The sequence below is a fragment of the Oenanthe melanoleuca genome, chromosome 5 (genome assembly GCF_029582105.1).
Source record: "Oenanthe melanoleuca isolate GR-GAL-2019-014 chromosome 5, OMel1.0, whole genome shotgun sequence".
NCBI lineage: Eukaryota > Metazoa > Chordata > Aves > Passeriformes > Muscicapidae > Oenanthe > Oenanthe melanoleuca.
The window spans coordinates 50,563,816-50,590,974 of NC_079339.1; the positions used below are offsets into that span (position 1 = coordinate 50,563,816).

General features: G+C 42.5%; 1 protein-coding gene across 1 annotated transcript in view; it reads left to right on the forward strand.

The window, feature by feature from the left end:
• Positions 1–15,648, forward strand: part of RCOR1 (REST corepressor 1) — an 83,040-nt gene extending 67,392 nt beyond the window's left edge. Inside the window, exons 7-12 of the mRNA XM_056493570.1 lie at positions 2,314–2,392; positions 6,896–7,090; positions 8,057–8,134; positions 8,297–8,354; positions 8,913–9,142; positions 11,248–15,648. Coding sequence (XP_056349545.1) covers positions 2,314–2,392; positions 6,896–7,090; positions 8,057–8,134; positions 8,297–8,354; positions 8,913–9,142; positions 11,248–11,289 — 682 coding nt within the window. The 3' untranslated portion in view covers positions 11,290–15,648. The remainder of the gene's footprint in view (positions 1–2,313; positions 2,393–6,895; positions 7,091–8,056; positions 8,135–8,296; positions 8,355–8,912; positions 9,143–11,247) is intronic.
• Positions 15,649–27,159: the final 11,511 nt, after the last annotated feature.

A 27,159-nucleotide genomic window follows, 5' to 3' on the forward strand; every position in this document is an offset into this window, starting at 1 on the left:
CTATCTGCTTGATGCAGGTGCCTTCTCAACCTGCTCTAAAATGCAGTTAATGTCTTTGCAGACCAGACTCGTGTGCCTGCCTTTGGAAGACTTCTGACATGATTGGGCAAAATTCTGCAGAAGCCTTTCCCCTCAGAGGAGTTGTTGCATTTCCCAGTTGGCTGTTTGCTGGCTCCACTGCATATGAGCAAATCTTGTTTGGGAAGGGGGAAGAAATGTTTCGAGGGTTGAGCTGTGCTACATCAATGACTCACTCAACCTCTCCCATCTCTCCATTAGGTCAGCAATACTTGCTTAACAGGCAGGGCCAGGGAGAATACTGCCAGCCAACTTGTCCAGTATTTGGTTGACTTTCTTTGACCTGAGCCTCATTTTCCATTCTCTTCTTTTCTGTTCTCTACAAAGGCTGCCTGTTTTTTCTGATCTGCATCCTGGTTGTTGGGGTTTTTTGTTGGTTTAGTTTTTCAGTTTTCCTACTAAGTTATTGGAGGAGAGGAGGTAGGGAATCTTTTATATGGAGTATATGTTTTGTACTATGTAGTTTAGGGTCTTTTAATACTCATCTCTCTCTTTCTGTACTCATAAATGAAATTATGAATAAATGCTCTCTTGTTCTGTGCTCATAAATGAAATTACTGGAATTTAGAAATATAGCCCTCAGTACCTATGCCTGTTTGCTGGGAAAAGTAGCACCTCAGACCATCTGGTGAACGGGAAAGAATTGTATGGGCTGCCATGTGCTGTAATTTTGTAACCTTTGAGGAAGGCAGCTGGATTGAAAATGCTTTACTTGATTTACATCTGCAGGAAGCTAAGCACCAGGCTGTCAGCTTGATGTTTGATTTCTGTTCTTCCCCTCTATTATGTAAAATAGTCAAACCCCTACACCCTCAAAGGACTTGCCAATGCAGCCATGCAGGGTATGGAATCCACTCTGGGTGAGTTTAGGATTTTCAGGTTGTACTGTGTCATTTGGTATTGGCAGAACTTCAAAAGTGTTCTTTGGTTATGGCAGTCGGTGTCCTCAAGTGCAGAAATGAGGGGGTGGGCTTTAATTTAGGTCATGTCTAGGGAACTTGCTAGAATACAAGAGCAAACTGTCAGCACATCAAAGATTTGTGAAAAGTGAAATCTGAACCTAGGTGAGAACACAAGGAAGTTCTTTTGGAGATGAGGTTAAGAGAAGAGGCAGTTTGAGGTATCTCACTCAAATACCTCTATATCCCTTTTGTGGCTAGGCAGGGAAATTCCCCAACCCCTCAGATTGCCACTAACACAACTCTCAATACATTCAGGACCAAGTTTTCAGCAGCTGTTCTAAGTTGTATGTGAGGCTTTGTGTATAGCTCTGGGATGGGATGCTTGGGAGTTGATTCCCTGGAATCATCATTATCCAAACTAAATGTCTTGTGAATCAGCTGGTGAGCCATGTGGCTTGGGAGAGCAGAAGTGGCTTGTATGACTGCCTGCTCTTGTGGAGAAGGATGGTAGCCCACTCCTCCTTAGGATGTGGCTGCAGCAGGGAGTTGGGCACATGAGTGCTGATGCCACAGCCAAGCCCTCCTCAGCACAGGCTGTAAGGTTTGACTACATCAGCTAGTTTCTTCTGTTTCTGGGCATCGTTTCAAATGGTGCAGTTAAGTTTGGTTGTGTACAGTACAAAAATTCTACATCCTGAAAATGCATTTGATTTAATGTCTGATTAAAATTCCACCCAAGCCAGGCTGGACAAGTCACTTTCAATATGGCCCCAATTTCATGCCTATTATAACTCTGTAACTGATAACGTCTTTTTCTTTTCCAGGGGAGAATAAAATGTGAGGCTGTCACTGAAAATAAAAAAAAGAGAAACCAAATATTTTTTGTGCTTATTCTTGAGGGAGTTCATCTTGTGCATGTCTGTTTTGCTAAATATTAGTTGTATGAAATCTGTGTTTTAGCTACTTGCTGTATTTTTCAATCTTTCTGTCTCAATTTGCCTAAAGTAAAAATGCTTAGTGTCCCATGTTCTTTGAAAGATAACTTGCAGAATTAATTTCATGTCTCCTGCCTTCATCTGTGTACATTTATTTTGTCTAAGTACACTGCTGAGAAGTGTTCCTGTATGCACTATCCTCAGAATTAAGAATTTATTGAATTAAACCAAAACCAAATAAAACCTACACCCACCCCCCAAAAAAACCACATCCTGGGAATAAAACTAAGGAAAACTGTTGGGCTTGCTGTGGCATTCATGCATTTGTTTTAGCATGCTATTTATAGAAAAAGAGAGTCTCACAAACTAATTCAGTACTGTTTGCTTTTGTCTTCCAGTGAGGATGAAATGGAAGAAGCAAATGGAAATAACCCTATTGACATTGAAGTTGAACAAAACAAGGAGAGCAAAAAGGAGGTACAATTCTGTTTCTTACTCCTGTATAAATGAAAGTGTTTACATACCAGCAACTTCATGTAGAAGCTGACAGTATCTAATTTTCTGTAGTACTTTGTATAGTTGTCATACAACAAAAGAATTGTCTTCAGAATTATTCTTGGATCAAGACAAGTATAGATAAATGAGTTGTTATGGATAGAGCTGGGAAAATTTAACACTTTCCCATCCCATGATAATGTACTGTGTGGTTGTTTCCAGTCTATTTTATCCTCTCTTTGGCTGTGTTAGTTTAAACAACCCTCAGTGGTTTAAAATCAACCCAGCTGCATGGAGATAGAGTAGAAGCACGTCCCCCTGTGGAGATGGCTTGCTGGAGGGGAAATAAATCCTTTTGTTCTAGGTAGACCAACAGAAGTGTGTTTATGTACATGTTAGACTCTGAGGTACATTCCTGATGTATTGAAATCCCCAGCAATATTTGTCACTTCACTAGCACCAGCATTGCAGCTGAATTGGTGAAAAGTAAAGGAGAAAGCTTTTGTGACCAGTTAATTTTGTCTGGCAGGGTGGCCTTAATCTGTTGTTATGTCAGCTCAAAATGTAGTACTTGTGTCTCACTTGAAGTACTTCATTTTCAGTGGGCATTGAATTCTGGATGAAAATAGTTACACAAATACAACAGTTCTGAAAACCCAACCTGCAATGCCCTATAGGAAATCATAGACTTCATCTCCCTGTGCAGATTACTAAATAAAAACACCTCATTCAGCAGCAGTGTGGGTTGTATGTATGAGTTACAGGAAGATGCTTAAGATCTTTCCTTGCAGTTAGTTCCCTTTCCTGGTTTCTTCTAGCCTGATTTCTCTCCTAGTCTCTCTCTCCCAGTCATTCTATTTAATTTTTAAATTTTTAAAGGTTATATTTAGGGAAAACTTACTAGAAGTATTTAAAAACATAATCCCACACAAGTGAGTCCCAGAGTAACAATTTTGTCGCTTACTCTTAGTGAGATTAATTTCTTCAACAAATAATTTTGAATGGAAATAATTGAAAAAGCACAACATTTCTATCTGCTCTTCACCCACGTGAGGGTGCTCTCTGGACTTTCCAGAAAAGTTTAGCTGTTATTTCCACTGAAGGAACCAGCACCCTTGTTGTCTTCATAGGGGCAGAGTGGATGTGAAGCCATTTGTATTAATCCTTTTAAGAAACTGAGTTCTCAGAAGCCTCAGCAACACTCAGACAGGAAGGGTTCTCACTTAGCTAAGTTGCAGCTGTATTCTCTGTAGTGTTTTGTAAGTAATACTATTGTCTTATTTCCCATTATTCTAATAAATTTACAGTCTAGGTTTTTCTGTAAGTTCTTCAAAAGCTTGTATTTGTAAAAGAGCTCCCTTCAACCCCCTTTATTATTTCTTCCTTCCCAACCAATGCTGACATGTCCTGAACTTGCTGCAGAAGAGGGAAAGGTAGTTCTTCACCAACTTGGCTGCATCTATTGTAAGGCCAAATCAGATAAGACGTCTGGTTTGAACAGTTACCATTTTTACATAACTGTCAAGACATTTTTACAGAAAATCTTAGTGTTGGGGGAGGTTTTGTGCACTCCTTGTCACACTGGTACAGGCTATGACATTCCAACCAGTCTGAAGCTCATGGCAGGGAGCTTTTCAGGACAGGGATTGTGCTGGAGGACAAAATGGAGCTAACAGCCTTCGCAGCCTGTTCAGAGTTCAGCTGTGGTTGTTTAGTTTGGAGAGGAGACCTCTGTCACTCTCTGCAACTACCTGAAAGGAAGTGGTAGCAAGTTGGAGGTTGGTCTCTTCTCCCTGGCAACCAGGGACACAGTGAGAGAAAGTGTCCTCAAGGAAGGGTTCAGGTTGGACACCAGGAAGAATTTTTTCACTGAAGGGATGGTTAAGCCCTGGAATGGGCTGCCTGGGGCCATAGTACTGTCACCATCCCTGGAAGTGTTTAAGAAACACCTGGACATGGCAGTTAGTGCTGTGGTTTAGTTGACAAATGTTTGGTAGAAGGTTGGACTCCATGATCTTGGAAGTCTTCTCCAACCTTAAGGATTCAGTGATTTTGATTTTACAATACCTGAACTCAAGGCTTATTGAAATGCCTTGAGAAAGAACAAGCAGGTAACCAGGAGGGGATAAGTTTGTTCTTGATCATTAGGTTTCTTTTAATGATGTGGTCAGACATGCAGGGGCTGTGCCAGCAGCCCAGGACTCTTACCGTAAGGAACCTCCCTGTCCAAAATCTGCAGAGATGGGGGTTTTTTAGCTCTGAGACTTGTTTGTTGCTCTCTGACTTACCCAGTAATACTGGGATTTCTCAGAGTATCTTAAATCTTTCATCTGTTTCCTCTTACCTTTTTGAGGATCATTGGAGGGGGAATCTCTTTTTCTTTTTTTTTTTCTTTTTTTTTTTTTTTTTAACTTTCAGTGTTAGTGCAACTGTTTGGTTCCGTAATATTGAGGTCATGACCTTGACTTGCTTTCTTTGTATCTTCCTTGTTCCTGGAAGTGCCTTCCACTTTATCCTCTCTTTTTATGTAGCTTGAGATAGCTTTATCTTCTTTTTACACAGTGAAATCTTAGGAAAAGAACTTTGTATTAAGGGGTTTGTAAACTGAAGTGCACTGGATAGCAGTGGCAATATCTAAATAAATAGGAGCACTGCTAAATCCCTTCTAAATACCCACATTTTAATTCTCTCTGGTTTTCAAAAATTGATTTAATTCTAGAGAAATGTGTGTGGCCAGGAAAGAAGAGTTTCCAGGACAGACTAGATGTTCCAATTTTTGCTGGGGCCTAGAGGCATTTGGAGCTGTCAGAAATTGTTCTGCTGGAGCTCTGGTTCTTGTCTGCAACACAAAAGAGCTTTGCATTTTTTATACTGTGTAAAACAGTCATTTTAAATTGCTTTTATTTTTCTTTAATGTTGAGGCTTCTGGGGTGTTTGCACTGCAGGCATTGCCTGTTGGTCAACAGACAGCCTGAACCTGTAGTGAGGCATTGCTGCTGTAGTGGTCCTGGGAGGCAGTGTCTGTAGATGAAGTATGAGTGGATCTAAAATGTCTATCCATGCTGAGTAATTTACCTGGCTCAGTTATCAAAGTGCTTGCTTCTGAAGCAGAGAGCAGAGCTCACTTCACTTGCTCATAGCTAAGCCACTCTGGTTTCTCCTGCTCACCACTCCCATCTGCAGAGAGAAGTAGGGGTATCCCTCCTGCAATATTAAGAGTTACCTCTTGCCTCTGGGCTTGCCCTAGACATTGTATCTCCTGGAATATTTAGCACCAATGGATGGAAGAAAAGGGTTGAGAGCAGGCAGCTGTCCACATTACTGCTGCTGTGGGCCTCTGGCCATTGTGCCCATCAGGAGGGTGAAAGCTTTTATCTGTGGCAGCTGTGCTGGAGTCCTTTGGGAGTCATCTCATACTTGGGGTTTGGTGTTCGACCTCATGTGGTTTCAAATGCAAGCATTCAATGCTAATGAGCAAATCCCACAAACTATGGAGAAACTACATGTAGTTGTAAATTAGGAGGAAAACAATAGCACCAAGTGAAGCCAATGTGTTTAAAGCTCACAGTGATCAAGCAGAGGATTCATATGTACTGCCACCTCTCTGCTTTTTCTCTCCTTGCCATCCTGTTCTGTGTTCTTGGCCAGGCTCCAGTCACTGGGTAGTAATTCTTAGGTATGAGTTGATTGCCGAGTATAACTTCTGGAAGAAATGGTTTTGCTGTCTTAGAATCAGGTGGGCTCTTGAAGGATCTGTAGTAAGTGTCCTGGCTAAGCTACCTGTCTTTGCTTTAGACATAAGGGATAAAAACAGGAAGTGGTCTGTGAAATACTCCTGTTTCCAAAAAAGACTTGAAGTTTATTTTAGGCAAAACTGCACTATTTGGATGGAACAGTTGATATACAAGTGCTATGCAAGAAAACCTGACTTCCAAGAAATGGTGTAACAATCTAAGAATTATCCTGTTGTCACCTCACTCCTTTATCCTTTGCCTCTAAAAAAATTGCTTCCTGTGTCTGTCAGGAAGGAAGTTTATTCCTTCCTGTGTCTGTCAGGTAGTAAAAAAATTCTCAGTAAACTGTTTTAGTTATGTTCTTTGTGTCTCTACACTTTGTTTCCTTCTGGTGCTCAGTTAAACTGGTGTGTTCAGATCTGATGATGAAGACAAGAAGAGGGGTTTTGGAGGTTTGAAAATACCCAGAACATTTATCAAATGCAAAATTGAGTATCTGTGTCCCAAAATGAGAATGGGCAGAGAAGACAACCACAATATCTCTGTAAAGCTGCTAAAGGAAGGAGAAATTTGTGTAAGACAGTTTGCATGACATGCCACTTAAAGCAAAAATGTCTTCCTGTCTATACACTGACATTGTCGTTCTCCAGCCTTTGGTGGTGGCTAAAAGTCAGAGTCACAGAATGGTTTGAGCTGAAAGGGATCTCTAAAGATGCTTAGTTTTGTAACATTACTGACTGCTGTTTCCCAGGTGCCGCCTGCTGAAACTGTCCCTCAGGTGAAGAAGGAGAAGCACAGTACACAGGCCAAGAACAGAGCAAAGAGGAAACCTCCCAAAGGAATGTTCCTTTCCCAGGAAGATGTTGAGGCTGTTTCTGCTAATGCAACAGCTGCTACCACTGTACTCAGACAACTGGACATGGAATTAGTCTCAATCAAACGGCAGGTACGAACAGGATCGTACAGGAGTGACTGCTGGGTTTGCTGGTAGTGCCTGCTGCAGTCTGCAAAGCTGGCAGTGATTTGTAGCTTGGCAGTGATGATGTACAATGCTACATGCTTAGTTGACACATTGCTGTCCTTGTGCTCTGCAGCTCTGGGTTTTACATCTCTTAAGTTTTAGTTCTGTGGCAGGCCTACTTTCGAGTGAAGTGAAGCAAGGAAAAGTTCGTAGCAGGGACTTGAAGGAACATTAGCTTTTCTTGAATTCAGAATTCCTTCTGTTTTGACTGTAACCTTCCTCAGGTGACATTGGTTTCAGCAGTATCTGATTTCCATCTGCAAGCTGTTTCCTTTGCCTTTTTATGTGGTATGGTACTCCTAGAAGTGGCAGATATGTTTGGCTTAGTCTTTCCTAGACAGGTATCATACAAACTTCCTATGTACCTTTTGCTTCCCTGATGGATCTGCCTTTTAAATGAATGTTTTTCAAATATCTGTGAGTAAATACAGGTTTGCTACATGAGTTTGTTGCCTTGTTCTGAGCATTTTGCTGCTTTTAAAGCAGAGATCTGTCTCAAGCTCTTTATTAAACTTAATAGAATTGGTATTTTGGCCTGAAGCCTTTTTCTTGGCACTCTGGGAGAAACTGAACTCTCTAGCAGTCTTTGATTCATTACTTGCTGCAAATGGGGTTGGTCATCTTATGCTGGGCTTTATACAGACCTGGAAGTTGGGGCAGTTCTTGCTCCAAATAACTTGTAGACAGCAGAGAATAACTTAAATGGAATCTCCTGATTTGCCAGCTGCTCCTGCTGTACATTATTACAATATAGCAAACTTTCTTTTGGAAAAGGCAGGCTGTGAGAAAAACTGGAAGGCTGACTTGTGAGGTTCCTGCCAAAGCTGCTAGAAAAGGGCTTGTCCAAAGACATTTTTAATGCTCCTTAAAGGGATGAAACTTTCTTTTCAGATTCAGAATATCAAACAGACAAACAGCGCGCTCAAAGAAAAACTTGAAGGTGGTATAGAACAGTACAGACTTCCAGAGGTGAGATAATTTTCTGACCTTTGATAATTGTGAAGATAAATGTTAATGATATGCTTTGATTAGCTGTTAATTTCTTGTTGCACTTTTGAGAGGTTTTTATGAGCTCAGGTACAAGTGAAAGTATATAAATGAAGTTGCCTAATTTTTGTTGCTTTTGTCTAGGTCGTCCAGAAATTTAATGCACGTTGGACCACAGATGAGCAGCTTCTTGCTGTACAAGGTATGGCACTACAAGTTTATTTGTACTTCTGTTGTTGATAGTCAAAACCCTGCTGTATTTCAAAGCTGAATTTCTCTTCAGTGGCTAAGGAAGGACTTTGACTTTGACACTGCCATGTACTAATGCCCAAAGAATGTATTTGAACAAGGAAACAATATTCACTCTTCCCCTCCCTGGGCAATATAAATGGCATCGTATGAATATTTACCAATAGAGTCTGCTTGTCTAAGCTTTCAGAAAGTGAAACTCAGCTGGTGTGACTGCTATGATCTTTGCCTGTGTAACTTTTCAAGCAGTACAGGCAGATTTAAACAGGTCCTTGTACATTTGACTTTGCCCATCTTTTACTACACATCTTGTTTTTTTCAGGTCTCCAGGGCTGGTCTTAACTTGTGTCTCTTGCAGAATTTAGACTTTTTTTTGTCCTGGATTTACCTGAAGAAGGCTTGAAACCTTGACAGAAGTTCAGCTTTGGATCTTTATGCTGTGACTTGAGCCTGATTTGTGGTCTTTGTGGAAATAACACATTGCTTTTGTTTTTCTTTGTGTTGCTTTTAGCAATCAGGAAATATGGCCGAGACTTTCAGGCAATCTCTGATGTGATTGGAAACAAATCTGTGGTGCAAGTGAAAAACTTTTTTGTAAATTATCGACGTCGTTTCAACATAGATGAAGTCCTGCAGGAGTGGGAGGCAGAGCACGGCAAAGAGGAAACAAATGGAACCAATAGCCAGAAGCCTGTAAAATCCCCTGATAATTCTACTAAAATGTCTGAAGAGGAAGATGAGGTAAATTCAATTTAAAAGTCACATAGAATTCCCAATCTGAGCTCAGTTCAGATAGATGTGTGTGTATTTATATATACAGTCTTTGCAAAAGCCCTTTTTGTCAATCCTCAATCTGTGCATATTTCACTTCATCTGGATATACAATTCCAGTACTGATTTGGGAAATCCAAGCTTGTATGAAAGCAGAAGGAGAACAGTAAATTTGCAACTCTCTCACAGTATGTGTATCTCATCAGAATACAGATGTTTTAATACCCCTTGCTGCTGTAACCTCTTGCATCTTTACCTCACTTGGATGTTTTTCCTGCACTCAGTCCTCCCAGCTCTTCTAGGTTTGGCTTTGTGGTTTTTGGCTTTTTGTGTGACCATAGAGTCTTCTGAGCCAAAGCTGGCTCTTTCATTTTTGATGAGTGGTTTCACTTGAATGAAGGAAAGAAAGCTATAAGCAAGATGAGTGTATGAAACTTCGTTCTGGAATTACCTTAAGTCAAAGTTTCCTTAATTTTACAGCTGTTTCTGTAAAGGCAGATTCTAGGAACAGCCTCTCCTTGATGGAGGTTCACAGAGTTAACACCTTTCCAAAGGCCATGTAGGTTTGAAATTAACAAAGAGACTGTAGGATGTTTAAGTATTGAAGTTAGTTACAAAAATTTAGTATTAACAATAAAGCCTAATATTTAGTCTTGCAGAAGAAAACCGTGGTAGAGGTTTGTGTGTTAAAAAGTCTGATCATTGGCCTAATTCATAAGCTGAAAAAGCTGTGTATTGTAAATGCAAGCACAGTCAACAAAATAAGGCAAATTCTGGTTGTGCATGGAGTAGACTTCTCAGTGTGCTGCATATTTTTGTTGCTCTGATTAGGGCTGGATCACTTGGACATTGTCCTTCAGACATTCAAGAAGCATTACTTCTTTGCTTCACAAAACCTAGTAACATGCAATTCAAAGATGTTTGGGAACTATGTCCAAAGGTATGACAGATGAACAAAACCAAACTCAAAAAACTTGCCTTTACCGATGTGTGTGAGAGAAATGGTCCCATTCTTCCAGAATTGAGAGGTGGAGCAAAGCAGCATTGGTACTAGTACATAGCCACCAGCTTGAAAGATATGTGGCTCTTGTCACTGTCTTTTCCTGTGACCTGTAGGAGGTGCATGTTGATAATGCAGAGCTTTTCTTCTCTGAGCCCTCTGAGATTCTTCCTAGCTTCAAATACACCCTTGCTTCTGAAAGCTGAGGTCAAAAAAGGGGAGTCTCACTTGACATAGGGAAAACATGGCTTTAGCAGGAATTGGAGTGGGCTGATGTGGCAGTTGTATGAGGATCAGTGGAGCAATGGGGTTCCCAAATGAGTTGGGAGACTGGAGGCATGACAGCAAGGTGTGGTGAAATTACTACTAGAGCAGCAGTTGTGATCCCCAGATGAGTGATGGAAATTGCCCACTCTGGAGCAGACCAAGTGCTGGGTGGTGGGAGCAAGACAGAAGAAGCTGTGAATGTGGTACTCCTGCCTTCAGAGGCACAGTGCTGCCTGGGTGTCTGTCTCAGTGGTTCTGGGGCCAAAGTGAAATGTCATTGGGGTTATGACACAAGTGACCTGCATGGGCTGGGAGCGGGTTCCTGGTCCCTACTTGTGTAGTGCTGCATGGCTGGTGCTTGCTCTTGAGGGTACTTGCACAGGCAGTGTCTGCCCAAGTCAGGTGGACTCAGCAGTAGCCAGAAGACTTTGCTGGCCTAACACTGAAATCCCTGAGGGGATTTCTTCCCTGGCATGCCTTGGCTGTCTGGCCACCAGCCTTCTGAAAGATTCTGGGGGCTTTGGGCTTTTTCATAGCAAGTGGACATAGTTCCTTTTACTTGAAGGAGGGAGGTGAGGCTGCTGGTTATAAAGCAGCATCAACTCCAGTCTCAATTCCTTTACATTCCTAACAACAAATCCCAGTATGCCTCAGAATAGGAAAAGCTGTTGGAATTCCTCCCATGTGCCAGGGTTGTATGTTTTGTCGCTGTCTACCACAGATTTGGGCTGAAGTTTGGAGATGCAAGAAAGCCTGTGTGCATTCATTTTAAACTAAATATCTGCTTTTTCTCCATGCTTTCCTCCAGGCTACTTCTGTTCTTGATGTCAGATATGGATCTGCTTCGTGAGAAGGTGCTGTAGCCTAGAACAATTTGTGTTGACTACTGTGTTATCCAGGATATCAGGTATTAGCAAACCTCAGACAGCCATCTGCATCATATCTGTGGACAAGCAGCTATTACCAAAAAAAAGGCAAACGCTTCCAGTCCTGTGCTACATCTGCCTTAATCTCCCCTCATTCCTCCATACTGCCTCCACTTTCTTTCAAAAGCACCCAGGTAGCTCAGCTCTCCATTCACCAACGTCATGCTTAAGCATGGGGACTTCTAGAACCAGTAACACCTGTCTATAAATTTTGACCAACCTGCAAAGCAAGGAGCTCCTTAGCAGCCCCACAGTAACTCTACACATTAGGAGTTCTTATAATACTTGGTCTGTAGGGTATAAGTATGTATTGCTGCATGGCCTTGTGGTCTCTGCTTCCTGTGTATTCTTATGATGACACTATGATTAGTGAGCTTTCTATAAAGGAGGTGCCTGTGCACATGCCAGCTGTGTCAGGTTTGTTCTGCAGTGACAGGACATGTTAGCAAGCAATCATGAATAATGCAAAGTGATAGGAGATGTTATTTCTAAGGTTTGGTCAGTCCAAGGTTGTAGATGTAATTCATTACACTTCTGGTTTGTGCAATTCTTTCCACTGTATTTGTGTGTTCTTGCTTCATAGAAAGCTCCCTAATTGAGCATTTTATTCCTGTATATTTTAATGGCTTTTGTTTAGTGCAAAAGGGAATACTTAACCTGAAACTGTTTGATACGCTATTTAACCCCTGGCATTCAGCATTTACATTGTAACTTGTTAAGTGAGTGCTACACAACTTTCTTTTTCCTGATCCTCTGTGGGATTAAGTCAAAACAACTTTCTCTGGTGCCTCTCCTTTTGGGGAATATGTGCCTTTTTGCATTTGGCTACCATAGATCACTTTCTGTCCCAGTGTCTCATTCCTCTTCAGAGCGCTGTTTGCCAAAGACATCAAACTGCTTCTCCCACTGGAAGTTTGGATGAGGGCTGGAGCACAAAATTCAACCTTCAAGAGTTTTTGGTTTCTTGGAAGTGTAATGGAGAAGAACTGGGTTAATTTTCATTGGCCATTTTAACCCTTCTGAAGCACACATCTCTTTCATGTTCTGAACCAAAATATGCAATTTAAAATCTAAGAGGTGCTTTTCCAAATACTTGGTGCATGCAGCTTTCAAATCTCAGCCCTCTGCTCGGATGGCCCATGCTGTGGCCTGACTAGCTGGCTTGAACTGGAACTGTTCTTGCAGTCCCGTGGGAGGACTTTGCACCTTGAAGAAGGTGGTTGCTGACTGCCGAGCAGACAGTGTCCAGGGAAGCTAGAAGCAGCAGTATTACTTCTTGTCCAATGGAAAGCTGCAAAATAACACTAGTCACAAAGCATTTAAAATGGTTAATTTAATTATGTTGGAAGAAACCACCAGGTGTCTTTGCAGGTGGAAAAAAGGACCTTTCTTGCCTCTCTTCCTCTACAGAGGATTCAAGCCAAGATGGCACACAGTGATGTACAGCACCAGCCTTTTCTAACACAGCTTGAAATGAGCTGGCCTGTGGCCTGGCCTGCAGCTGAGGTTGGTGGTGCTCAGGGCCGAGCCCTGGACTTGGTGCAGAGGTTTGGCTGCTGGGCTGTGCTGTGCTGTGGTGACACTGCTCTCTGTACCTGAGTGGGGCAGGCTGATGCCAGCTGAGCAACAGAGCTGGCTCTGGCACCTCCTGCAGTGTGGACACAGCCCCAGGAAAGGCAGGGGACTTGGCTTCTTGTAGCACAGAGCTGTGGTCTTACCCTTGGGACATGTGTGAGGAAAGTAATTCAGTGTCAGAAACTGGGCAGCAACATGCAGGCACAGCACAGGTAGAGATTTCCTAGGGCAAGTTGGAGTGTGGAGCCCCAAAAGAGCCTGTTTCAGCCACTTGGGAGCTGTTGCTGAGCAGCTCCATTCTGATAGCTCCAGAGAGATCCCCCAAGGTGTGGGAGGATGGAAGGGAGGTATTCCCTATCCTCTGTATTGTTGTGTCTCTGCAGCTGTTGCTGTGAACTGGCAACTCTGGTGGCTCAAATGTTCCTTCAGACCTGTTGGAGCTGGGAATCTCTTGTGAGAAGGAAGGCTAGGTGTTAGCCAGTGTGAATTAGGAATAAAGACCGGGCAAATAGCACTGTGAATCCAGTTGACAGTTGTGGTGTAAAGCAATGCTGCTCTTTAGAAACACTCTAGTATTAAATGTTAAACCTCCTGCTGGTACTAATGCATGGAGACTGGTGTGGGAGTGGTGTAGGAGCTTACATCCCAGCTGGGGGAACTCATCAGGAGAGGCTTCTGCTGGAGACTAAGTACCTGTGAGGACTTATTATTGGTTTTTGCCCTCAAATCTGTCCATCTTATCAGAAAAGTTGTGTTTTGGCTTCATCCCCATGGGGTGGGGGGAAATGTGTATAATTTGTGATATTAGGAAGAAAAAAGTTGTTTAATTACTTTTCAGTTGACTGCTATCTTATTGTAGTTGATACATGCAATATAATAGCACTGTATTTTAAACGTTTAGTTTTTTACATTCTCTTGAACTATGTTTTTAAGTGCGATAAAATCATTTTAGCTTTTGAAATGGTTTGACCTTGTTTAGGTGAAGACCCTGTTTTTCTTTTGTTAAATGGGTCAAGCATTAGATACATCAACTGGTTGCATTCTGACTAGAAGGGTCCACAAAGATAACTGCATAAGATAAGAATATTCACTTAAATTTTGTTTCTTAAACTATCGATGTGAATGTCATAATTATATATATTTTGTGGAAAATGGGAAATTATTTCTCCTAAGTATAAGTTATTGTGCAAAATATGGTATCGTTAAAGAAAATGATAGTTTAAGTTTTAGTTTTAGAAATCTTAAAGATATAAAAGTGTATTGCATATGCATAAACAAATTTCATTTGTTCTATTTAATTTTTATGTAGTTGTGTAAAGTGCTAGGTAACTTCTTTTTCCACTTATCCATTCAAACAACCTTGTTACTTGAATATTCGTGTTTAACTGGTTTGAAAAAGTGATCAATTTTTGTAATATAATCTTACAACCAAGGGAAAAAAATACATGCCTCAGTTGTGCTTAACAGTATAGCAACAATGTACAATCAGATGCTTAAGACAGTAGTAGCCATACCTGGTAGTGCAACCACAATGGTTGTGTCTCAATATATTTAATACCAATGGGGATAATGGTTTCTTAATATATTTTTACAAGTTTGCAACCAGGAAGACCCCATAAATATCCACTAGAACACTTTTTTAATAGTTAAAATAAGAGTGAAACTCTTACTCTCTTAAAGCAATGTCCTGACAAACATTTTTCTTTCCTGTACCAATACATCAGAAACATTATGTATTAAAATATGCTCATTGTCACTTTAAATTTCAGTTTTTATTCTATGAAATCGCTAATATGCTGTTGGTATTCTTGCACACCAAATATGAGCCAAACAGTGCATTACACTAACTTGATCACTGGATTTGTGAACAAAAGTCTCCAAGTCACTGAAATGCAAAAATATCATAGGAGATTTTTTTTGATAATGTGTTTATTTTTCAAATTGGTATGACTTTGTGCATAGCCCATTCAGCAATGAGTGGACTGATATTTTACAAAAAAAAAAGGAAAAAATTATTTTATTAGCTCCAGCTTGTCTTCAGTAAGTCAAAATCTAGTGATCTTGTGCAATGCCCCTAAAGCAAATACTTTCTGCCACTCCCTGGATTAATGCAGCTTTTCCTGTTGATAGTAAAGCACAATTGCAGTGAAAGTTACAGTTCAGAAGATGGAAGGTCAGTATAGTCTATGCATGTTGTATAATAATGAGTGTTTACATTCATATTCTCCTAAAATAAAATTTATACTGGAGTGTATAGTATTCCATTATGTAGATTTTATCAATTTTGTTAACTGCTTATAGATTGCTTAAAAGAAGTTTTTTCAAGATTTTAAAAGATGTATAAGGTTAAGTTTGCAAATATAATGGAAATGCTGTATAGCTTTTGAAGTGATGAAATACTCGTTGGGATTTTAAAGAAAGTATGTTGTAATAATGCTGTTGTAAGTAATATTTTAAATGTCTTTTTTGCCTGTTTTCTATTATTCAGCACACTTACTGTGATGAATGTCCATAGCATTATAAAATTGCTTAGCCACTGAAAAGTAACATTTGGTTTTGGATTATTTTACTGTATGAGGAATTATAGTGGGGTAAATTCCTTTGTGAAATTCTTCATAATTCATTTTTCTATGATTTCCAATGTTTGCTGACATCAAATAAAATTTTTTCAAGCCATTGATGTAATAAAATATGTAGTAAAATGTTAATGATGTAAGGTGTGGTTCTGATGTGTAACTGACCCCCTACCTTGCAGATTTTGGTCAGGAGATGGAAAAGGGGTTTTTCCCTTCCTGACAGTGTTGTCCCTAAGATAAGGAGGATCTGAAGAATAAACTGCTGTCTCTTTGCTTCGTGTAAAAAGCACTTGGCTGTACAAGTTAACAAGATTGTCGGCTTTCAAATGAGAGAATCACATTTAAAATACATGGGAAAAGGTGACACTTGCCCTCAGAGCTTAGCAGTGTGCAGTGTTGCTATTGAAGATGCTCAGAAGGGCAGGAAATTTTGCAGCTTGTAATCTTCAGGAAGATCATGTTTTGTCCTCACATGCTGGGGTGCTGCTAAGCACTAAACACAGAAGCACAGACAAGACTTTTGGGGCTGTTTGGGGGAAAATGCTCTGGGAGCCTGGGGTCAGTGCAGGACAGGTGCTGAGAAGTTCTCTGCTTGGCTCATCTGTGTCAAAGGCAGCAGAACTACATCAGGACACTGGTGGTTTCCAGCTCTGCAGCCTATGGAGGGCAGGAATTAGTCATGCATTTCTACATTGTAAAGCAAAGTGGTAGGGAGGGAGACTGATTTGGGGTTTTGGAAGAACAAGCAGCATTTTTGAGAGCTGAGGGTGTTTCCTTACTGGAAAGCATTCCTTGTAATTTTCCTGCTGGTAGAGAATACGGTACCAGTATTGTAAGGTAGCAATCTGCTTTTTTAGGGGAGTTACTTGACTCAAAGCATTTAAACCTTCAATATAAACCAGCCCTTCTTGCCTATGTGCCCCCCAACCCCAAAGTAAAACAAAGAGAAACAAGTAAAGAAGGAACTTCCTTTCAATCAGGGAGCATAAAAAGGTGAAGAAATAGGGACTTCCCCTGCTTGAACACGTGCTCTTCTGAGGAGTCTAGAAGCAAAGATAAAGTAGTGATAACACCACTGTTTCTGGAAACACAGGTGCTGTATCTGTGCCTGGTAATGGTATGTTGTGTAAATGGGAATGCAGTGTTGAATGAATGCTGTATTATTCCACATAGCCTGTCCTACATAAACAAATTGTACAGGGTGGCACTGAGCATTTCTCCTTTAGAGTAGGAGCTGCCTTGCAGGATGTGGTACAAGCTGGAGTTCAGGCTGAAAGGGAAGAGTTCACTGTTGGTGCTGCTAAGTGTGCTGAGATCTTAGTAGGATCCCCAGGTACCAGCTTTATGAAGTTACAGTATATGGCTGGATTTAATTTCATAAACAATCTTCCAGTCTGAAAGATATAGAGTGATGTTTGAGAGAGAAAACCAGGTATCAAACCTATTACTCACCTCTAGAGCATGCTCTGGCTTATCCACACAAATAGCCTTTGAAGCAGTAAGAGCAAATGTAATTTCTGGTCATGCTTTTAGTAAACAGTCAACAAAATGTATGTGTACAGACAAAATCAAGCAAAAACATTTCTGCAAAGGGCCTGCTGACAGTGGTAGAGAAATTGTTTTCTTTTGCTGCAGAAGAACTAAGGAGGAATCACTAAGATTTTATGGGAACAAAGTTTCTAAGGTTATCGAGAAGGGAATTCTTGAGGACAGTAGTGTAAAGGAGATCTGAACTTTGATGGAGAAATCACCTGAAAGTTTCCCCTACTGAAAGGGGAGAAGTTTGTATGGAGGAAGGCTGCAGCCTTACCTAACAAGGGCAGCAAAGGGGAGGATTTTCTGATTTGAGTAAAAACACTTGACCAGGTAAGGAGCTCACACTGGGCAGATCAGGAAATGGGAGTCACGTCATGCTGACTTCTTGTTTGTAGCTGGAGATGAGGAGAGATGAGGTGTTTGTTCTGATTCTGGATGTGTTCTTGGTTTTCATGAAGGTAGTTTGCAACAGAAGAAGGTGTGTGGAATGATGGAAGTAAAATGTGAAGTGGGAGATGCTTTTCCCTCTCTGCACACTTTGGGGGCACAGACTTAATTTGTCTGACATCTAGCATATGAGACTGTGGCTTAGAAAGACCTGGATAAGCTTTTGAAATGGACGATGAGACTGTAAGTGTTACAAAACTGATTTCTATTAGAAAAAGTTGAATAGGAGATCTCAGCAGCTGCAGACTTCTTGATGCTGCCTTGTGTATTCAAGGTTTAGAATAAGACATGATGTAAAGTGAATTAATGAAATAGAAGAATGGGTGCAGTGGGTTTGGTGGAGAGCCACGTGTGCCTGACTAGTCTATGGGAAGCTGCAGGATTCATCAGTGGGTAAGGCTGTCACTGCCTGAGCTTGCTGTCCAGAATCCCTTAGAGAGAAGTAAGCTTTTCTAGGGTATAATTAATTTAATCCTAAATTAGATGTTGAAAACTGATCTAATGTATTACGTCCTGAAAGTGCTTATTCCCTTCTTTATTATAGACCAAGGTAGAGCCTAGGGCTGTGTCTCTGCTGTGGGAGCTGGGCATTAACCACTGGTGCCATGGCTGCCTGGGTTTAACCCAAGAGGGGACAAGGACTTGGACCCATCACTGCAGTGCTGGGCATTGTGCTTGGAGCTGGACAAAGAAACAGTGATGCCTCATATTTCCGATTTGCAATGCTTTGGAAAGTTCCTCTGGGGTATTGTATTCTTGACACAAGATACAGTGGGGAATCTGGGATTGCTAGAAACTTCTGGAGCTTCTAGACAAGTATGTCCTCAAGATCTCGAATTTTCATTGCTTGTTGGAATTTGCCTGTGATTATAGAACTAGCTCCCCAGTGGCTTGAAACCTTTTAAGTGCTCTGTAAATGTACCTTTATTGTGTGGGGAACCCCACTGGGCCAAATTTCAATTCCTTTGAGCCCTGTACCCCACCTCTCTTGAAGGGACAGCTCGGGTGAGAAGTGTCCTGTGAAGAAGTGTCACTAATGCTGAAAATGTTGTAATGGTATATTTTCTACCATGTTTAGCCTTTCCAGTACAACTTCAGGGACAGCTTTTCTAATGCCAAAAGTAGCTCTGTGTCTCTTATCAATATGTTGTGCTGTTAATGCTCCCAAAAAATAAATTAAAACCAACTATTAATAAACCAAACCCAAAAGCAATCATTTGGATGTTCTCCTTTAAGCTGCTCCCTTTTGCTGCGTGACTGGTTCTCCCCCTTGTACGGTCATGTCTCACTAGCACAAATATTCTGAGAAGATAACTTTTAAGCTTAAACAAATTATCCTTAAAAGTATTTGAATAAAGAATTCAGTTTCTGCAATTAATCATGGGAGGCCATGGGTTTAGCACCGTGCTTTACTCAGGAAGCAAACAATACCCTGTGCCTGTGCTCCATCACAAGCAGCCTCTGACTTTGACTTTCAATGAGTGACCCAGAACCACAGTGGGATTTAGCAGCAGAAAAATAATATAAGAGAACTGTTCCATGCACACAGGGAAGATAAACTAGTCAAGCAATTTGTTATGAACAATGCCTTTAGCCCAAGGCATGGATGGATAACTTCTCTTCCTCATGGTTTTATTTTAGTGCATTGTTAGCAGTGAGTGCTGGGATCTGCCAGGGCTCCAGATTTGTGGTTCAGCATTCAGTGTCAAGAAAAAAAGATCATAATAAATATCAACTGTCTTGCATCTTCTCTTCCCTCAAAAGTGTGCACTGCCTAGGGCCTCCAGAATGAGAAATACACTGAGTTTTCTTCTGCCAGCCTGGCTGTCAAGATGCAGAGAAAATCTCTTAAAATAAGAGGAGAAAACTTGATTTTGTGTGTATGGGTATGTGTGTGTATGTGTATATAAAAATAACCTATGACTCCCTAACTTCTGCTGGATTTCCCACGGTATTTTTGTATTAATGCTTTAAACCATAAGTCCCCCAAATGAGAGTGTGTAGCCCCTGCTGTAGGCATTAAAAAAATTGGGAGCTAATCCAAGCTTTGTTAGGTGCATTTACATAGTCTGCAGGGAGAGTTGGATCAGGTGGATAGTAAATAACTTCATGATCTTAGAGCAAATGCAGTTTTAAATGATTACCTGTCAGCCTCTCATTAGGTGTGGGCCAGGTAAGAACTTGACAAGGATGTGCCCTGCTCATGAGGGGATGTGTTGGTGTTGGTGTGCTGTCAGAGCAGCAAGGTTTTAGCAAGGCTTTATTGACTCAAGAGAGTGTCCAGCTCCTCAAATGGTTTCCTTGTTACTTGGTGGACCTGTTTTGAGGACACAGAGGAGAGAACTATGTTGCATTCATGAAACGTTTTTTTTTTCACTTTGTCCACTGGAGATGCTATTTTTGTGGATTGAACTGGATAATCTCAAGGATTTCATTAGTAATTGTACTAACAAGAGGGCAGTGAACATGGTCTGGTTTTCCATCCTGCAATGTTTTGCTTTTGTTATGAAAATAAAAAGTTACCTGTAAAATGAAGTGAAGAAAGTGTGTATGATTTTTTGTTGCTGTTCTTGCATTTAAGGATTGCCATAAAGCAATGGAATCATCTCTGTTTCTCTTATAAAGGTGCATTTTTTTGTTTAGTAACTCCGTTTTGTTTCTACAGCCTTCTGGGATGGAGAGGTCACAGTGCTGTATAAATAAAAGCTGAGTAATTGAGATGGTTTTCAATGTTTTTGCATTTTACTAAAAAGTTAAATGTTTACTTAATGGCCTGTAAACCCTCAGGAGAATATGTCTTTGTTTAAAAATTCAGAACCTGCTAAAGGCTTCAAACAACTGCTGGTTGCTTGGGCATTGCTGTGAGTTGCTAACATGTTCATGGAGGTGGAGCAAAACTGTAATTGCTGCTAATTTCTGCCAAACCTAAGGCAAGGTTAACTCACCCGTGAGCTGACATCTGCAGATGGGCAGTGTTAGGATGTGTCCTTCCCATGGCTTAGTCAGTCCTAGAATAATGACCAGCTAGGGCTTGCATTGCCAGCCTGTGGGTGTTTGGGAGGTAAAACCCTTAGCTAATGTTTCACAGAAGAGGAGTTATGTACCTAAGGAAGAGACATTTCCTCATCCTTGTGGCACTTGGCTACCAAAAGCCCCAGAATTGTCATTACGGGCAGTGTGATCAAGCAGGGTTGTAAAAGAGGTTTGTAGTGGGTCTTGTCTAATAGCAAAGGGTTATTTTTGGCTGGTGTAAGACAAACCCCATGGAAAGTCAATGCTGGTGGGAAGGGGCTGACTTGAGCTGCATGTCCCCTTTGGAGGAACATCACAGAGGCTGAGGTTGTGTAGCAGACTGAAGGGATGGGTCCTTAGCTGGATGCAAGAGGCTTCTGGAGGGATGTCAGCACAGACTTGTTCTCTGAATGTGAAGTTCTCTGACACTAGAAGGATATTGCCCTTGGTGTTGGCTTGCTCCTTGGCAATGATGGTATTTTTAGCAGGTTTTTCTGGAAACTCCTAACCAGACAAGATCAAAGCACAGGGTAAACTTGGAGAGCACAAGAGTGTCCTGATATTGTACACATCAACAAGGCTGCTGGGCTGTGCTCCAGCTGCAGATTAGCGTGGGTGTGTAGAAATCAACAGAAGGTACCTGGAACCTACACTGGGAGCAGTGGAAGCACCATCACAGTCTGTGGGGGAGTTTGGGCTTGGGACTGCTGCCACGATCCTGTCTCTAATGCCATTCCTGAGTAATGGATGAAAAGTTTGGGTTGTTTTCCCTGTTGAGTCTGGCTGCACATCACAAGTCCCTTTTTTCACAACAGCCTTTTATAGCAGGTTGTTCTCCTAGAATAACTGGAGCTTTGGAGAACAGTGTCCAAATTTCTTCAGTGTGTGACTATTTTATTCTAAATGAGTTGTTTTGCAGGCAGACCCCCAAAGGCCACTTGCCTGGGTGGCTTTAGCTTGGCTTGGTTTATTTTTCTTGTACTAATTATTCCTTTGAGATTCACTTTGTGATTTCTGTTCAGCTGTTTAGGTGTCTTGGATGAGAAGACAAAGTAACATGTCATGTAAGTAAATTAGTACGTGAAAACTGTGTGTCCCGAAGTGTTTGATTAATGCTCTCAGAAGCCTTTGGAAGCCATGTGTTTGTGGCTGGAAGCTGGGCAGTGTGTGCTGGCTGCTGTCTTAAACAGTGCCTGCAGCAGAAGCTAGGGAAGAAACTGTCAACCCATTCAGGGTTGAAGGGGAATGGATGTGTCCTTGCATTTCCTCTGCACTCCTTCTGGCCCCCCATATGAGGAGGCCTTCCATGTGGGACTCTTGGCATAAATTTGCATCACTCTGGCCATTCAAAGCTACTGAAATCTACTGGCAAAAAATCCACCTCTTGTCTAGTGGTGAGGCTGGGGCTGCAGAAGGGTGATGACAGGGATGGGGAGGGGCTGGAGGGAGGTGGTGTGAGTCCTTGGGGGATGGAAAGGAGGCACAGAGTGTAGGCTGTGCCCCTGGAGCAGGGAGCAGCTTGGAGCCCTGAACTGACAGAATTTGTTTTTGCAGGAGATGGTTTGTTTGGCCAGGGAGGGTGAACAGGTGGATGCTTCAGCCCAGGCTGGGTGGTGGGGCCAGAAATCAGCTCTTGACAAAGTCCTGGAAATGCAATGGCAGAGGGAATTAATCATTAGCAGAGCTGAGTGACAGATGTGCCACATTCTTTATTGCTGTGTAACTTTAGTTTGGTTATCTTTCCACAGAAACTCTCAACAGCCTGTGTTCAATGCAGCAGTGCCAGGTGGCACCTCCAGCCTGTACTTTGCCAGAGTCAGCAAAGCTCTGAGGAGGCAGGGATGGGGAGCGTGTTCCCAGTGGCCCTGAAAAGTGATTAGTCTTGTCAGATGACAGCCCAAGCAATACCTGTTCCAAAGAATTGGGGACTGCTTCAATAAAATATGAATCACTAATTATTTATTTGGGGGATTTCTCTTAAAAAAAGTCTAGACGAATATAATGTGAAGGGGAGGCATAAGCTGTACTGGGATGCATGAAGGACCCACACATCTAGCAACAAATGATCAAGTGGGATGACTTCTTGTAGGTTTTGAATGCTGGAAACCAAGGAGTGGGGTTTTAAACATGCAGCTGCCTTGAGATGTAATGTGGTAGGTTGCTGGTGTTGGATGCCAGCCCGACCTGCCCAGCTGAGGGCAGAGGGTCCCACAAAGCAATCCCCATTTGCCCAGGTCAGCAGGACAGCAGAGGGAGCAGATGGTGCGTGTGGAACCTGTGTTTGGCATTTGGTACCTGAGTGAGGAGTGCTCTCCCAAACCCAGCACTGCTGGTATTTACCTCAAAGGCTTCATCCAGCCTGCCAGGCCAAGTGGTGCTGTTCTCTTTGGGAGGAGATGTCTCAGGAGGAAAAGCCATCTGTACAGGCAATTGTGGGAGCTTGCCCTAATTATGCCTTTCTCCCCTTTCCTCTCCCACACACTTCAGCAGCTCCCATCAGAAAAGGAACGCCAATTTATTCATAATAGCATCCGCTTGATGTGGCTGTTTCCACGGCCTTTATCATATCTCTGTGCTTCCAGAACATCAGCTCTGTCACACCTGTAATTTATTCTCGAGCTGTAACGTAGCTCTTGGAATGATGCCCAGGTTTGACTTCAAGCAATGATGAATTCACAAGGTCCCTAAGCAAGTGGCTTCAATTTTGAGTTACCTTTGCTGCCTTAATTTGCCCAGCATCTTTTTTGTTTTCTACTAGCATATCTCATTGCATCCCTTCTGCCAGGTTAAAAACACTGTGATCAGCCACTTCTTCCCAGCCTCTTTCTTGCAAATGAGGGAGCAGCTATGCCTCAGTCTTATTTTGGACAAACCAAGTATTAGTTTGCTGCTCCTCTCATTGAAAGGAGGGGTTTACAAAATTAATTGCCCTCTATGCAAACTCATGGTATTTGGCCCTGGTGACCTGCAGAGGTGAATCTGCCTTCTTCTGTGTTTCCTGGATTAAATTATCGGACAGGTTGGCTACTGGCTGCAACCAGTTACCTGGTTTGTGTTTCATGGCTGCATTGAAGATGCTCTGGAAGCTAAAAAATCCTTTTAACCCAATCCAAGGTTTCTTCTTTCCAAAAGGTGATTTCCTATCTTTGTGTTTGTCCTCTTGCATTGGCCACAACTTGCTTGGGAAATAATTGTGTAGCTGCTTTGCCTCTTTGAGCCCACCTCCTGTGTGACGGAGGATGCTGAGTGCAGAAAGTGATTAAATGTTTACCTAGCAAGTGGAGCAGCGTGTTTAGCTGCCTGGAGGAAAAGCAGGCTTGTGGGACTTGAGCTAAGCTCATTCATTTTCTGATCCCTGAATTAATCTAAATGAAAAAATGAAATACAAAATGAGAGCAGTTCTGCAGACTCTGAAACTCTGCCTCTAATTGGCAAAGTCCAGGCAAGCCCCCAGGTGTCCCTGAGAAAAAAAAAGTGTTTTCCTCAGGGGGCCTGGGGGGCACCAGGATCTGAAGGCAAAACCAGCCCTGGGGCAGGGAGCTGGATGGAGGCTCCTCTAGGAGAGGTGTGGGGTTGGCTCCAGTGGCACAGCAAGCCAGGAGTGCCACCTGCTTCCTGCATCCAGATGTCACCTGGATGTAACCTGTCACTGAGAGGCACAGCTCCCAGGTCTGCATTCCCTGTGGTGCTGTCCTGTGCCACCTCTGCTGCCAGAGGGAGAGGTGGGGAAATGGTTTGCCAATGGAGGAGCTTCACTGGCATGGCAGGCAGGTCTGCTTCCATGTTTGATCATCTTGTTCCTTCTACCCTGTGTATCTCTGGTATTCACATGTTGCAAGTTCAATCAATAAAGGGAGAGATGGGTTATTCATGGCCAGAAAAAGGGAGCGTGGACCCTCACTCAGGGGTCTTGTCCACAAATATTGAGCATGGCAGGGATAAATTAGTAAGAGCCCCTGGGTCAGCAACTTTCCTGTGGGGCAGGAAATGCCAGCCCCAGAAGTATCATGTTAATGATATTTGTCAGTGCATAGGAAGTGACAGCACAAAACCAAACATGGTGCAAACTGCTCAGAGATCTTACTCCAGCCATGGGGTCTGTTGGGTTCCAGCTCAAGCCAAGTGCCTCTGGGTGAAATGGGAAAAGGGCAGTGGGATGTTCTGTTCCCCTTGGGAGTGGCTGATGGTTCCAGGTTGAGCCTTTCTAAAGGTGATTTTCCACCCAGAGATGATTCATTCAAATCTCCTCCTAAGTTGAGGAAAGCATATCTTGCATCTGAAATAATGGGAAAGCTCTGGGGTCTGTGGAAGAGGCTAAAGGAAGCACAAAGGCAGCTACTGAAATTGTTTCCCACTGGTGCAGTGCCAGCAGTGTTTCACCCACTCAGGTAGGAGGAATGATTGTGGAGATTCTTGATAGTGACCAAGTGGGATTTATCGAAGTCAGCCAGCTGCCATTCATCAGTAGCAGAGAAAAATTATGTGCTGTACCAGGAGAGGAATTTGCAAACCCCAGTACAAAATGAGTAATAAGGGTAAATCAATTGGAGATGCACTGTGCTTTTCCTGGGAACGGCAGAGTGAGCAGCACAGCGTTCAGTTCAATTGGGAGTGTTAGATAAAATGCTGCATTTCATATGGCATTTACTGGTATTTCTCTATTTTTAGAAACACTGTTGGCTTTTGTAATCGTGCTTCATTTCGGTGTGGCAGCAGTATTATTGGGAAAGGAATAGTGGTGCAGATGCCGAGTTTCTTCTTGAGTGCTGTCCCCGTGTTCTTCCAGGTCTTGGGGAGAGCTGGAGCCAAGGACCTGCCCAGTTTAGTGCAGCCCAGCTGGGTTTCTCAAGGACGAGCTGCTGCTGCCATGGTGGGAGCCTCCTGCACCTGCCTGTGAGCAGTCACTTTAGGGACATGCCCCCCTTGCCCTCTAAGCCCCCAGCCCCATGATTACTGCAGGGAAAGTTCCCCAAGCCTGTCCCTTCAGCTCCAGCCAGAGTTTCTCCCTGTGGCTCCTGTGACAAGCCCATGAGTGTTGGAGCTCTCTCAAAAATCTGCCACTCTTGGGGCTGTGCAAACATCAGGGGCTTGCAGGATCACAGGGAGTGTTCCCCAAGGAGGAGAACCTCTCCAAAGCTGTATTACAGCTGCCTTTAGAGGGGGTTGGAAAAGTTAAGCTTTCCATGTTGCTTTCCAGGAGCCACTGGTGCCCTTTCCCAGTGACCCTCGGTCACCACGGTACAGAAAGGAGACTGGCACAGAGAGGGTGGCCTTCCTTCCCCATGCTTGTGGGAGATGGATTAAAATGATGCTTGGCTTTTTTTTTTTTCTCCTCTAACAGAGAACTGTAATTAAATGTCTCTTTCCTTAATGTCTCCTATGGTAATTTGATACGCTTATTAAAGGCTCTATGGCTGTTCCTGCTGCAGAGTGCTGCTGCTCCTGCCCAGCACCCCAAGCAAGGTCAGGGGTCTGTTGTGTGAGATGCTGCACTGAGACACAGTGAGATGTGACTCTTGCTTTAATGACCTACTTCTCAGTAGGTAGCTGGGACCTGTCAACTCCCTAAGGAAACCTTTATTGCATTTTGTTTAAGAGATGTTCCCTGAAATAGAGGAATGAGATGAATACCATATTTCTCTGTTACTGTTTTTAAAGAGGAAGGGTAAACCAATGAAAATTGCTCATGCTTTTCCCAGTTGATGCTCAGGCATGCTGAAGGGATGGACCAAAAGAGAGGCTTTCTTCAGTGAAACAGTGCTGCTCAGTAGGAAATTTCTTATATGAAAACCTCCCCAAGTAAGCACAGGAACACAGAGATTAAGTGTCAACATGAAGCTTCAGTTGTGGAAAGGAAAATAAATGACAGCTCTGAGGAGAAAATGAGATGTAATTCAGCATGCTTTAGCATGCATACTCTGCTAAGACTTCCAGCAATCAGACTTCCTATCCTTTGAAAAAATAAAAAACTGCAGTCAATTAAAAATCAAATTGTCCCATGTGGATGAGTTCAAGTGACTAGGCTGTTTTTTTTAAATGTTTACTCCATGTGCTTACACTAATTGAAATGCTAGTTATATTGAATGAGTCTTTTAAAATGCCCTGGCCTCACTATATCCCAGTAAATGTCACAGGGAAAAGCATATTTAATTATAGCCTGCTTCAGGAAAAAAAAAATCAAGATTAAATTAATACTAATGTCTGTTTGAAAAATATAATAAATGTTAGACTAGGTGAGGAAGCATGAACAATCATCTGCAGCTTTGCAGGATACTGCTTTTGCAAATTCATGGAAAATTAAAACCCATTAGCATCTTGAGTCGTTTGCAGAGGAGTTTGAGCAGAAGCTGTAGCTGCTCTCCTGCCCTGCTCCTGGAGCTGCTGCAGGCTGCAGGCAATGCCTGCCCTGGGCTTGCTCACCTGAGCCTTCCTCCTGAGCAGGTGGAAGAAGGTTGGATGCTGGGCTGTTATCAGGGGCTTGGTAGAGGTGGGTGCTGAGCCAGGACCATCATCCTGGAGCAGCATCAGTGAGTCAGTGGGACAGGGGCTGCAGGGGGTTTAAATCTCCATAGAGGGGAGGCTGCAGGTTACATGTGGCCCTTGGCCATCAGGAACACAAATGTGTTCCCTTTGCCAGTGCCAAAGCAA